Genomic DNA, 13,723 nt, shown 5'->3' with positions numbered 1-13,723 from the left:
TCCCTAACTCCTGAGCTCAGGTGATCCACCCCCCTCAGCCTACAAAGTGCTAGGATTATGGGCATGAATCACTGTGCCAGGTTTCATTGCGTGTTTTAAATTCAGTGGCCCAGCAACATCTGACCTCAATCTCTGTTTCTACAATAAACACTGATTTGTTAAACAACATGGGGCTTCCTAGAGGCCCCATACCCTAGAGTTTTACCCTGAAGAAAGAAAAATGAGAAACCTGGGGAGTTACCTCATCTACCATTTGTGCTGAGTCCAGGAATCTGCACCCTTTCCCCTAATGCTTTCTGTGTTGAGTCCACACTTGCGACATCATCAGAAAACTAGACACTGAGGATGAGGACGAGGTCATTCAAGGGAATTTCTGACCTCAGCAGGGGCTCAACAAAGGGAGGGAAAATACGAAAGATGAGTCTAGCAGTGACTCTCACTCCCTGTCACTGGAGTAGTGGGTGTGATGGGACATGGTGGGGGACCTGAGTGATGGCACAGGGAAAGTGCAATGACTTTGAAGTGAAGGTCAGTCACTAAGGGCCACAGAGAGGCCACAGGTGAGGGGAGGAGGCTTCAGTTGCCCCAGGGAGGGGATCTGGGGCCTGTCTGTCAATATGGCTGTTGAGGTCACCTTGCTGGCTTGTTCTTGGATCTATTTCTGTTACCCAAGTCTACTCCAGGACCCTTGGAAAGACAACAATTGCCCCTCACCTTGGTGGCAAGAAGGGACGGGAGAGGGCAGGGATAGTCCAACTTCTCTCTTCAAATCCATTCTCAGGCCATGCCGCTCATCCCCTGATATTCAGGAAGGCACACGCCTCTTCCTCCCACTGCTCCCCAAGGCCACCCAAATCTAGGGAAAGGGCATCTTCAGGAGTGAAAGGGTAAAAACTCTGACACCCACTGTATAAGTCACTCCATTCCTCCCTCCCAGCAGCTTAGGAGTTCCCATCCCCATTCCCTCTTTCCCCCTTCTTTGCCTCTAAGATCAGACTTCCCTGTTGGGATCTTGTTCTCCTTCTAGCAGAGAATTCCAATATTAGGAGGAGATCTATTCCTGCTCACTCTTTTCTGCCTTCGACTTGTAGTCCTAGAGAGGCTGACAGTGACCTGGATTTCTGGATGGAGTGATTCTGGGTCCTGAGCAAAGGCGGGAACCCAGACTCAGAGAGGGATTGCAATCTCATGTGTCTGGTATCCAAGTGTAACTTCACAAGAACATTCAAATCACTGCACATGGGTGAAACTATCAACTTTTTCAACATCAAAACAATCAAAGGAAGTGCATGCTTTCAAGACAAATAAAAAACTGATTTATTTGTCTTCTGCACAGATCCCTACTGAGGACACCACCTTCCAGCCACTGCTGCTGGGATGACTCGTGAGGCCTATGGGGCCACGTAATGGTTGCGCTCCCGGTCCCAACACCATGTATACAGGGATCTTCAGAGAATGGGTCCCCTCACATCTCCCAAGCCATTTCCACCCCATGGCCCAGACTGGCCCAGAATTAATACACAGCCTGATAAGGAAGCAGGAGGTAATGGCATGTGCTGAGGCTCCTTCCACCTGCTCACACCCACCCCAGTTGTTAGCACAAGAGGCTTGGACCCTTGAGTGGCCACCTAAGGTGACAATGCGCCCAGGAGCACTATTTGGTTCCTGTTTCTCAGCTGCTTAACTTGAAACTTTCCTACCAACATCTTCAGAGAGCAGAATTATCTCCCAGGAGAATCATGGACAGGAGGTAGTGAAGAAAGTGAGATCAGTGCCCTACTGACCTGACAACGGCCTCCCTCCACTTTATTTCTTTCCCAAGGATACATCACCCCTCATAGCACACCCCAAATCCATGCAACCATGCACCTGATCCTTGGCTTCATAGAGCCTTGGCCGGGCTTGGAGAACCCCAGTAGATAATGGCATCCACCAGGAAGGTGGGCATGTAGCTCATGGGGAGGTAGAGAAGCTTAGCATCCCAGCCGGCTGAGTAGCGAGTGCGGGGGTGGCAGGCAATCAGCGCATGCTCCATGCAGTTGGTCACCAAGGACAAATCCTGTGTGCAAGTCTGCTCCAATTGTTCAGCTGATTTCTTACCTGTTAAGAATGAGAAATGATCCATGTGTATTTCCACCTGTAACCGCTCCTGCTTTGGATTCAACTTAGAGTGGAAAGGGTCTAAGAACTCATGCCACCCCACAACCCCTAGTCAAGCATTGTCTCAAATCTCTTTTATCCAAATTCCCTGAGTTGGAGCCCATCCATGGGAAAGTAACAAGTGTTCCACACTAAGTCATGTTTGTCTCTCTTCAGGAATATCTGGACTGCATAAATGATGGTCTCCTCCCACAGAAGTCTCAGCACATGTAAATCAGCTATCTCTAATGCCAGCTTGTTATCAGTTACCAATGCCTCCCTTTCTGGCTTCACTTTGCTCCTCAATAACGATATTGGGTTCAGATAGACACTGGTCCCAAGTTCTGAGAAGCCTGGATACTTGCTTTTCATGACCAGTTGACCACATAGTACCCATCATGGAAATGGGGCTAAAGGTCTCCACTTTGTGGGTAAGGAAGAGCCTGGAGATCAAACTCTAATGGTCTTCAGACACCAATGGTAGACCAGGGATTCCACATGAGGGTTTGCTTCTCTCTCCACTCTCCACAGCTTACTCACAGGATGCAACAAACTTCTCGCCATAGATCTGCTTGACCTCTGGGCTGGACCGGTCCCAAATCTCCAGGAAGCTCTTTAAGAATCTCTCTTTACTGGTCACAGCAGTCTTGAAATAGCCAGGCTCAATCATAGCCACTTTCACCCCAAAGTAGGATAGTTCCCTCCTGCAAGAAAGAGAAGCAGAGGGGAAAGATTTCAGGGGTCATGGAAGGTAAAACACAAACAATAAAAGTAAAACTATGATAGCACAACATATGAGGACAAAGGGTGAGATAGAAAGCTTGGAATATTTATTTTCCAGCAATCAAGTGGTCATAGTTATGATGGAATCATTCCCTCTGTATGGGGTTTCCATATTTTACACACCTGAGCTTAATAGCCCTAAATCCTACCAATTCCAAAGCAAAGCAGCACCTTAGTGCTGTCTCCTCTTATGTCCTTCACATCCAATGGATCACCAGAATTCCTACATTTTGCCTCCTCTCCAGTCCTCAGTCCCCTCCCTCCTTTTCCTGCCCCAGGAATCTCCCTGGCCTCTGAGCTGGGTGATGGCAGCTGTCCTCTAAGAAGCATCTGTCTTCAGTCTGGCTCCCCACTTTCAGCCACTGGGCTTCCTGCAGTCAGTGGGTGTCTAGAAGCTGATTAGACCAAGGAGCAAATCCCTTTTTTGGGGGGTTCCACTCCCAACAGCATAAAGCACAGCTCCTGTTCAGGACCCACAGGCCATCAAGGAGCCCACCTATGCCCACCTGCCCAGCATCCCCCACCAGGCCTGGCCTTGACCTTCACCACAAGAGGACTCTGCAGTACATGCAGGTCACTAATGCTCACCCTGGGCCTGGGCTGATGGCATTCCTTCATCCAGGATCCCTTCACAGCCTTCCTTACCAGGCTGCCAGGTGGAGTTCTCAATCCCCAGCTCAGACAGAATCTCCAAGACTCTCCCCAACTCAGATGGGTACCATGGCCAGCAAGGTTGACTTGATCACCAACCTTATAAGCATTGGCAGCTGATTCTAGATCTCTTGTCCCTCTCTCAGGTATCAAGATTTAGTTCAAAGACAAAACCTTTTTGTTGATTAAGGATGGATTTTTTGTCACTTAGACAAGGGCCTAAAGCGTCTGTTGTGTGGACTCAGATGCTCTACCCATTGTCAAAGGGGCTCTGGACATGAATTCTGCTAGGAAAGGCCATCTTCTGCATGCTGTCTTTGGGCTCCAGAGAGCCACGAAGGAATGGCCTCAGCGCTTGAAGCATTTCTCTCCCTAGAGAGGAAGAGCCCCAAAGCCAGGCACCCATCTCCTGGTGTGGAAATATCTTTCCCTGTTTCTGACTCAGTGAGTGCTCCTGCATCTGCATGAGCATGTGTGTCTCTGTGGCACTAAGGCATGCCCCAGCTTTACAAGTATTTCAGATTCCAGGTAGGAGGGGTCGGGGTCCATCTACTACAGCAAGAGAGGGGTGTGAGCAAGCCACATGCCCATTGTCAGCTGCCGGGAAAGCCTCCTTGGCCAGGGGACCAACACACACTGTTGTACTGATCTTTCTCTGCTCCTTCCCTAGGGTGCAAAGCATTCTTCCATCCAGTGCTGACTGCCTGGCCTGCCTTTGTGGCTCCAATACCAAGGTGCAATGGGAAGAAGTGTTTAGGGTCCTTCCCTGGGATTAGTCATTGATACACAGTATTCTCCTGTCCTGGGCTTGGGCACCTCAGTACTGTGTTCCTCTTGGCAGGATCAGAAGCCAAAGGTCCAGGTCCAATTCTGCCTCTGGCAGTTTCTGACCAGGAGATCCATCTAGGGAAGAGGTATCATTCAAGAAACTCTCTGACCTGAGGCCCCTCCTGCCACCCAGCACTCAGGAAGGTGCTTCCCAGTGAATGGCCAGCCCAATCCACAAAGCGGAAGATGAGGGTGCCGCACATGAAGACAGAGAGGGATCTCATGAAAGGGCCTTACAGGCTGGGATTCAAGGAACTCCCTGGAAAAGACTTCCCCACAAACACAGGAGCAGGAAGACTAGGGCGGGCCCCGTCCCAGACCCATACCTGAGGGAGTCAGAGAAGGCTTCCACGCCATACTTGGAGATGCAATAGCCTCCACCAAAAAGTGACACCCGGCCACAGATACTGGAGACGTTGACCACACGGCCCCTGGCCTTCCTCACTAAGGGCAGCAGGCTCAGAGTCACGTCGATCACCCCCAACAAGTTCACGTCCAGTACAGTCACAAAGTCCTGCTTGGTCAGCAACTCATTGGGGGCCGCAGGCAAGGAGATGCCAGCATTATTCACCAGGCCCCAGAGTCCTGGGACAGTGGGAAGATGAGAGAGCATCACTGTGTTGTGCCTGTGCAGGTGGACAGTTAGGATGCAACTCACATCCCAATAAAGTGAAGGCAGAATGACAGGTGTGGGATGGGAAGGAGGGTAAAACAAGCACCACAGTATCTGCAGGGGTGGGGGCTGGACATTCAGCAGCTGGTGGGCCATGGAACCCAGTTCTTTTTCCATTTACTCTTCAGGGCCCAGCCCATTGCCTGAAAGACAATAAGCTATTACCTCTATTTAAGGATTGCATGAAATCATGTTAAAGAACTATTGTCCATATCTGGAAACATGAAGATCAAAGTTTGGTTAGTTAAACATGAATGCTGTCAATGTTACAGACATTCACCTGCATTTTCAGGTATGCTAACACCTTATATAGTGAGTGTTCTGCAACCATCTGTTCATGGAATAAGAGACGTGAGAGGGGGAGAGTGAGGGAGAGAGGAAAGACAGAAAAAGACAGACCTGAAATCCTAGGCTTGGGGGAACTTGGAGAACATCCTGTGTTTGATCTCAGGGCACTGGTCTTGAAACATCCTGCATCAATATCCAGTAACATTTTTATAGAAAGCACTGGGGAATTCCAATGCACAGGCTTTGGGAAGAAGGCGAGGTTGCATCACCCCACTCAGTACACAGACTTCACCCTCTGCCCCAGAAAATGTCACCCTCTCCTCCTACTGCATCAGAAGCCCACTCTTCATCCTTCCATCAGTCCCAAGTTCACTCAGCTCTGGGAAAATCTCTCTGGAAGATGCAAATACACAATTCCCAAGACTTCAAGTCAATAGAGTTTTCAACCCACAGAACCAGGGGGCAAGAGCACAGGGTCCCTTGAGTCCGGGCAGGGGGTGGCAGTTGTTGATCTGGAAGGATTGGCCTAGGCATAAGAATCCATCCCCTGCTCAATAACAGGCCCTGCCCTGAGGCAAATGCAGATTCCTCCACCCAGACATCTCAGTTTTAAGAATCCAATCAATACTCACACTTACAGAGATGCTGGCCAATAAAAGTCCACCAAGATGACATTTATGATGATGAAAAGCAGGAAGGAATTTCATATTCAACCACTCAGTATAGATTACATAGGTAAGGCTATTGGAAGGATACAGTACTCTAAATAATTAAATACAATTTTATAAAAATGGTCATTATGGTGAGAAAATGTTCATCTTCTCCAGAGAACTAAGAACAAAATATAAAATCCTAAATATATATAATTGTAAAAAGGACTTCCATGTGGATGACAATTTCAGGGAAACTTTTGTTTTTATCTTTATTCTTTTCAGTATTTTCAACAAAGATCATCTTCTGCATTTATTGTTACATAAAATAAATCCATGTTTCTTTCTTCCTCTGTAATAAGACAGATGAATTAGTGTAGTGAAAAGAAGAAAGAAAGAAAAAGTAATCCCTTACTAGTTCTGCTTTCCTTAAGCAGTCCTTATGCTGATACCCTCCTCTGAAGATGGAGATAGTTGTAGCTCTTGGTGGATGCTGATAGGCCCTAGCAAGAACAAGGTAAAGTGCTGGGAACACAAGCCTGGCTCCAGCACAGCTACAGCCTCCGTGCACCCTTGCAGCCCCCTGCTCCCTTCTCAACCATGCTCCAGCAAGTCTCCAGATCTCTAACCCAGGCTCTCAGCATCAAACAATCCATGACTTCTGCTTAGACAAGAGGGAGAGGATAGAGAGGAATTCTGGAGAGAAAATCTCATTAGGGCAAACTCTCCCCAAGACTATACACCTCCAGTGTTGGGATAGGTTAAGGATTGGAAAGAGATGGGGCTCAGGCCAGCCTGATTAGTGAGAAATACTAGAAAGCTACTGTCACTTCAACCTGGAAAGACACTGTAGAAATCTTCCCAGGGAGCAGACAGGAGGTGGTCCCTTCAAACAGAGGGAAGACACAGACAGACTTGAGAAATCTGGGTGGTTACCTCTTTCCCCCACGCGTTCCTTCACCCACTGGGCAGCTGCAGCAACACTCTCTGTCTTGGTGACATCCAGGGCCACCGTCTCCAGCCTGTCTGAAGTCTGGCCCCTCAGCTGCTCAGCTCCTTTCTCTGTCAGACACGCAGCCAGCACCCGCAAGCCTCGTGCGTCCAGCTGTCTGGCCAGCAGTTTCCCGAAGCCAGAGTCACAGCCCGTGATGAACACATACTTATCTCTCAGGTGGCTCAGCACCTGCCTCTCCCGGTACCAATGCAGAAGGTAGTACAGGCCCACGAAAACTGCCAGGTAGAGCCACATGGCTTTGCAGAGGACAGACACAGACAGGCTGTGGGGGAACCCAGAGTCTGGCCTCTGTTGACACAGGAGGATTTAAGAACACAGAGGGCTGTGGTAGGCAGGGAAACCCTCAGGCATTTTGGTCAGAGTCCTCACTTTCCTCCCTGATGACTGTCTTTCTGCAACATATTTATTCTGGCCCCACCTCTCTGCTCTTTGAACTGCTTCTGCAATACTCATGCACACCTTTGCACACCCCAAGTCCTGCCCAGTAGGAAGATATTATCACTTGGCAATGTGTCCCTAGTCTCCTGATTTCTCTCTGCCTTGCTGTGCCCACTACATGCGTGCTGTGTCCATGAAGGAGCACACACATATATTCACACAGGAACACACACAGAGCCCACACAGGCTCACATACAGCTGCCCACACACACTCTCCATGGAAAACACATCCCTCTGCTGTAAGTACAGGGGTCAAAACTGTCTCTACAAATCTCCTACTCCAACACCCCTGGTCCGTGACCTTCTGAACATAGAAAGACCTTATTGGGTAGCTACACATGGTTTCCAGGCAGATTAGGTGGAAATCCCTCTCTGAGCCTGAGTTTCCTCATCCTGCTCAGCACCTTAGAATACCAATCACTCCTCAGAAAACTAGGGCACGGTCAGGCTCTCTAGGATGAGAAGGAGTAGACAAAGGGTGGGCAGGAACAGGTTCCCTCCTGCTATAGTAGTTTTTTGGGGCAGAAAGATTGCAGGATCCTATGGGGGTGTCCAACCTCAGAGGTAAAGAAAGCACGGAGAGGATGGGCAAATAGGAACAGCTCCAGTCTGCAGCTCCCAGCGTGATCAATGCAGAAGATGGGAGATTTCTGCATTTCCAACTGAGGTACCCGGTTCATCTCACTGGGACTGGTTGGACAGTGAGTGCAGCCCACGCAGGGCAAGCTTAAGCAGGGCAGGGCATTGCTTCACCCTGGAAGCATAAGGGGTTGGGGGGATTTCCCTTTCCTAGCCAAAGAAAGGCATGACGGACTGTACCTGGAAAAACAGGACACTCCTGCACAAATACTGTGTTTTTCCAACTGTCCTAGCAAACAACACACCAGAAGATTGTATCCCATGCCTGGCTCAGCGTGTCCCACGCCCATGGAGCCTTGCTCACTGCTAGTACGGCAGTCTGAGATTGATCTGTGAGGCAGCAGCCCAGCAGGAGGATGGTTGTTCACCGTTGCTGAGGCTTGAGTAGGGAAACAAAGTGGCCAGGAAGCTTGAACTGGGTGGAGCCCACCACAGCACCACAAGGCTTGTTGCCTCTATAGACTCCACCTCTGGGGGCAGGGCATAGCTGAACTAAAGGCAGTAGAAACGTCTACAGACTTAAACATCCGTGTCTGACAGCCTTCACAGCCTCCATGATAGTGATGGTCCCCTGGTCCCACTTCTCTCTTTCAAACTGTCTTTTCTCAATCCTTTGACTCTGCCAGACTTTGTCACCCCCATGACCTGGTGTTGGGTCTGGCAACCCCAACATTCGTGGCACCCAACGTGGGGCAACAAAGACCCTGGTGAAGGAACACCAGGGCATGTGAGAGCAAAGGACGCATCATCAAAGGACACCCGAAGATGTCTAAAAGAAGCTTGGCAGGAAAGCTTAGCACTCAGAAGAACCAGAGTAACAATGGGACAAAGTGAAAGCAGACATTCTGCTTATTTAAATTTCTTAAAGCATTTTTTATGAAGAGGGGGAGTGAAAGTTAGTACTCAGAATTTGTTAACACTCTTTAGTGCAGTAAAGCAGTTTTGCCCATGGTTCAGGAACAAGGGACTATGGAGTTAGATGAATGTGAGAGAATTGGCAGAGATTTTTTAAAAGCATATAAAGTGTAGAATAGTTCCTCCTGCTTCCAAGATGGCCAAATAGGAACAGCACCAGTCTGCAGCTCCCAGCATGAGTGATGCAGAGGACGGGTGATTTCGGCATTTCCAACTGAGGTACAGGGATCATCTCTCTGGGACCAGTCAGACAGTGGGTGCAGCACATGGAGCAGAGTGGTGCATCGCCTCACCCGGGAAGCACAAGGGATCAGGGAATTCCCTTTCCTAGCAAAGGGAAACTGTGACAGACGGTACTTGGAATATTGGGACACTCCCACCCTAATACTGCAATTTTCCAACGGCCTTAGCAAATGGCACACCAGGAGATTATATCCCGTGCCTGGCTTGGAGGGTCCCATGCCTACGGAGCCTTGCTCACTGCTAGCACTGCAGTCTGAGATCGAACTGCAAGACAGCAGCAAGGCTGGGAGAGGGGTGTCCACCATTGCTGAGGTAAACAAAGCGACCAGGAATCTCGAACTGGGTGGAGCCCACCACAGCTCAAGGAAACCTGCCTGCCTCTATAGACTCCACTTCTGGGGGCAGGGCATAGCTGAACAAAAGGCAGCAGAAACTTCTGCAGACTTAAACATCCCCATCTGACAGCATGGAAGAGTGTAGTGGTTTTCCCAGCATGGATTTTGAGATCTGAGAATGGACAGACTGCCTCCTCAAATGGGTCCCTGACCCCCAAGTAGCCTAACTGGGAGACACTTCCCAGTAGTGGCTGACTGGCAACTTATACAGCTGGGTGCCCCTCTGAGACAAAGCTTCCAGAGGAAGGATCAGGCAGCAACATCTGCCATTCTGCAATATTTGCTATTCTGCAGCCTCTGCTGGTGATACCCAGGAAAACAGGGCCTGGAGTGTACCTCCAGCAAACTCCAACGACCTGCAGCTGAGGGTCCTAACTGTTACAAGGAAAACTAACAAACAGAAAGGACATCCACACCAAAATCCCGTCTGTACATCACCATCATCAAAGACCAAAGGTAGATAAAACCACAAAGATGGGGAGAAACCAGAGCAGAAAAGTTGAAAATTCTAAAAATCAGAGCACCTCTTCTCCTCCAAAGGAACGCAGCTCCTCACCAGCAATGGAACAAAGCTGGATGGAGAATGACTTTGACAAGTTGAGAGAAGAAGGTTTCAGATGATCAGTAATTACAAATTTTTCCAAGCTAAAGGAGGATGTTCAAACCCATCGCAAAGAAGCTAAAAACCTTGAAAAAAGATTAGATGAATGGCTAACTAGAATAAACAGTGTAGAGAAGCCCTTAAATGACCTGATGGAGCTGAAAACCATGGCATGAGAGCTACGAGATGCATGCACAAGCTTCAGTAGATGATTTGATCAAGTGGAAGAAAGGGTAACAGTGATAGAGGTCAAATGAATGAAATAAAGTGAGCTGATGAGCTGAGGAACTAATGACTAATTGAATTTCTCCAGTATAATCAGAATCAATTATTCCCATATGCACAGTGACAACTTTCAAACTTAGACTAGACTTTCCAAGTAATAAACCAACTGTTTAACCCCCAAAGGGACCTTTTTTGGTGACTCTCCAGGAAGCAAGCAGATGGGAATTGTGCTGCAGAGGTCTACGACGGCACTGCCTACTGTGGCAGGGGACAATTGTACATTTGTAAGGGCACTGGCTGTGCTGGATATGCCTCGGTTTGTTGAGGGGCCCAAGGCAGGCCACTCTTCCCATATCCCGAGACAGGTTGTCCATATTTGCTAATCTTACAATGACACTGACTTGCCCAGTGATTGCCTTTTTCACAATGGAGGCATACACTGGGGCTTTTCTGTAGTTTGATGGTAGTAGCTCTCACCTTTTGGCTTCCTTTTCTGCATTCCTTTTTTGTGTGTCCAAATTGCACACAATTGAAACAAGAGCCTGAGAAATGGGGCATATTCTTTCTGACTTTTAATCCAGCCATAGCTTGAGCTAAAAGAGTAGCCTTATGTTAAGTTACCTCCAATGCCATTGCAAGCCTTAATATATTCAGCTAACTGAGCCTTCCCTCTCAGGGGTCTAATAGAAGTTTTACACTCTGCATTAGCCTTATTGTATGCAAGCCTCAGCAACGGTGGACAACCATCCTCCTGCTGGGCTGCTGCTTCACAGATCAATCTCAGACTGCTGTACTAGCAGTGAGCAAGGCTCCATGGGTGTGGGACATGCTGAGTCAGGCATGGGATACAATCTTCTGGTGTGCTGTTTGCTAGGACAGTTGGAAAAGCACAGTATTTGTGTAGGAGTGTCCTGTTCTTGCATACAATAAGGCTTGAGCTGCTTGAGCTGTTTTTTCAGTTATGGCTTTATACACAGCCTCTTGGAGCCGAGCAATAGACTCAATATATGATTCTTTAGGTCCCTGTCAGACAGAACTGAAGGAAGGATATTTTCACCCTAAAACATTTATCCATTCCCATGCTCATAAGCATACAGAGCGCAGTTGAGCAACAGCAATATCCTCCATTACTGCTTGATTTTCTAGTCAACCCCAATCAGGTCTGACTCCCATTAACTGTTCAAAGAAAACAGTCACAGGTGGTTGTGTTCATGTATTTTCCCTTGCCTGAGTTTGAGCTTCATCAACCCACCAGGTTTTAAACTGAAAGTACTGAGATGGAGTGAGAACAGATTTTGTGAAAGTATCCCAATCATATGGTATTAATCTATTATCAAGAGAAAGATTTTAAAATAAAGTTTGCAAAAAAGGAGAGTTTGGCCCATATTGACTAATGGCTTGCTTGAATTCCTTTAACAGCTTAAAAGGAAAGGTAGTCCAATTAGCTATATTCTGTCATCCCTGCTGGATTATAGTTATGGGAAATTGCCATGCTTCAAGGTCTCCCTTGGCTCTAGCCTTTTGAATAGAATTTTGTATAGCACCACCAATGTCTCCAGGTTTTAATGTTGCAACTACAGGAGCAGTAAGGTTTGTAGCTAATTCATCTTCTTGCCCATTAAGGGGAGAGAGAGGAGATGGTCTTTCACTTAATTCAGCAAGTGGTGTTGATGGGTTAGTAAAACACACTTTCTTCAGTTTCCCTTTCTTTTCTTTAATTTCCTCCGTTTTCTGTTCCCCACATTCAGAATCTGAATTTAATTCTTTACACTTGTCCTCCTCTTCCTCATCTGAATCTGCCTCATCATCTGTTTGAAATGGCTCAAGAGCTGCTTTTATTAGCACCCACATTGACCAAATCAAGACTGGAATTTTTGCTCCATCTTTATATGCTTTTTATTTTTTTCAAAAGAAGAAATCATGAAGGTTTATTATAGAAAATATAGACATTACAGAAAATTATTTAAAAGGAAATAAGAATCACTTAAATGCAACTTCTGAGAGGTAATACTATTAATACATGGCATGCAACACAACAATTTTTCTTTGTGTATAATCATATGATTTTTTAAGTGTTTGATACAGAATTAGAATCACACTTTTCAAACTGTTTTTTAGCCTGCTTTTCTCCTGTAATTATAAATGATTAACATTTCATTTGTCTTTATGCAACAGTTCATAGAGTGGACTCTGGATCTAGCCTATCTGAATTTGAATCTTGGCTCTGTCACTTACTGTGTGACCCTTGGGCATGTCCTTTAACTGAAATAGTTTCTGCAAATTCCTCATCTTTAACATAGGGATAATAATGGTTCTTTTCTATTTCCTAGGTGTCTCGGCTGGTTTGAGAAATAAAGGGAAAGAGCACAAGAGAGAGATATTTAAAGCTGGGTGTCCGGGGGAGACATCACACGTTGGCAGGATCTGTGATGTTCCCCAATCTGTAAAACCAGCAAGTATTTATTTGCGTAATTTATCCCAAGCTCTCATACACACCTTTGTTACTTGTTCCGTGGTAAAAGTATCAAAGTTCAATTGGGCATAAGTATCAGAGGAACTATCAGAGCCTGTGAGCTGAGCTTGTGTAACTAGAATGCCATTAGTCCAATTTAGTTGAGCCTGCAAACCAGCCTCTTCTGACCACCAAGTACGAAATTGTAAATGCTGAGATGGGGTCAGAACAGCTTTTGCCAAGAGGTCCCAGTCTAAAGGAAGTAAAGTGACCACTGTACAAAGAGTTTGTAATACCATTTTAACATAAGGAGAAGTAGGGCCATACTGAGTACAAGCATCCTTAAATTCTTTTAAAAAGGTAAGATTAAGAGGTACATAATGACGCATTTGTACCCCTTGGAAGTTATGTGGGTCTAGCACAACCAGACAAGTCCACGCGTCTAATCCACTTGTTTCTTTGTTTTGGCATAGTAAGTGTTGCATTGAAGTTTCAAGAGTAGGCATCTGAGATGGAGTTGGCATAGAAGTGACAGGAAAAGCATGCATAGATAAGGGAAACTGAGGCTGGGAGGGTTGGACTGGAATGAGAGTGTGAGAAAGGGGGATTGGGGGAGCAGGAGGAGCACAAGTATACTGGTGATTACTGGCATTCATGTGTGAAGAAGGATATGAAGCAGCAGTCTGAGTGGATGGCAATGTGACCAGCTGAGGACCTGAAATGACAGGAGGGTAAGGGGCTGAAGTGGAAGGGGGAGGGCCTGAAGAATTATAGGTAAATTGTAGCTT

At 47.1% G+C, this 13,723-nt stretch overlaps 1 protein-coding gene across 1 annotated transcript; it reads right to left on the bottom strand.

Annotated features, from left to right (window-relative positions):
• Window positions 1-1,780: 1,780 nt before the first annotated feature.
• On the bottom strand, window positions 1,781-7,486 carry LOC105474123 (retinol dehydrogenase 16). The gene is made up of 4 exons (XM_071071580.1): window positions 6,949-7,486; window positions 4,728-4,986; window positions 2,680-2,843; window positions 1,781-2,100 (listed from the first exon to the last, which is right to left on the bottom strand). The coding sequence occupies exons 1-4, from the start codon at window positions 7,259-7,261 to the stop codon at window positions 1,883-1,885; spliced, it is 954 nt and encodes a 317-aa protein (XP_070927681.1). The 5' UTR covers window positions 7,262-7,486; the 3' UTR covers window positions 1,781-1,882.
• Between the last annotated feature and the right edge of the window lie 6,237 nt (window positions 7,487-13,723).

Source organism: Macaca nemestrina, chromosome 10, assembly GCF_043159975.1.
Source record: "Macaca nemestrina isolate mMacNem1 chromosome 10, mMacNem.hap1, whole genome shotgun sequence".
Lineage (NCBI taxonomy): Eukaryota > Metazoa > Chordata > Mammalia > Primates > Cercopithecidae > Macaca > Macaca nemestrina.
Note: the sequence above shows the minus strand (reverse complement) of the source record. Positions and strands in the feature narration are given on the sequence as shown.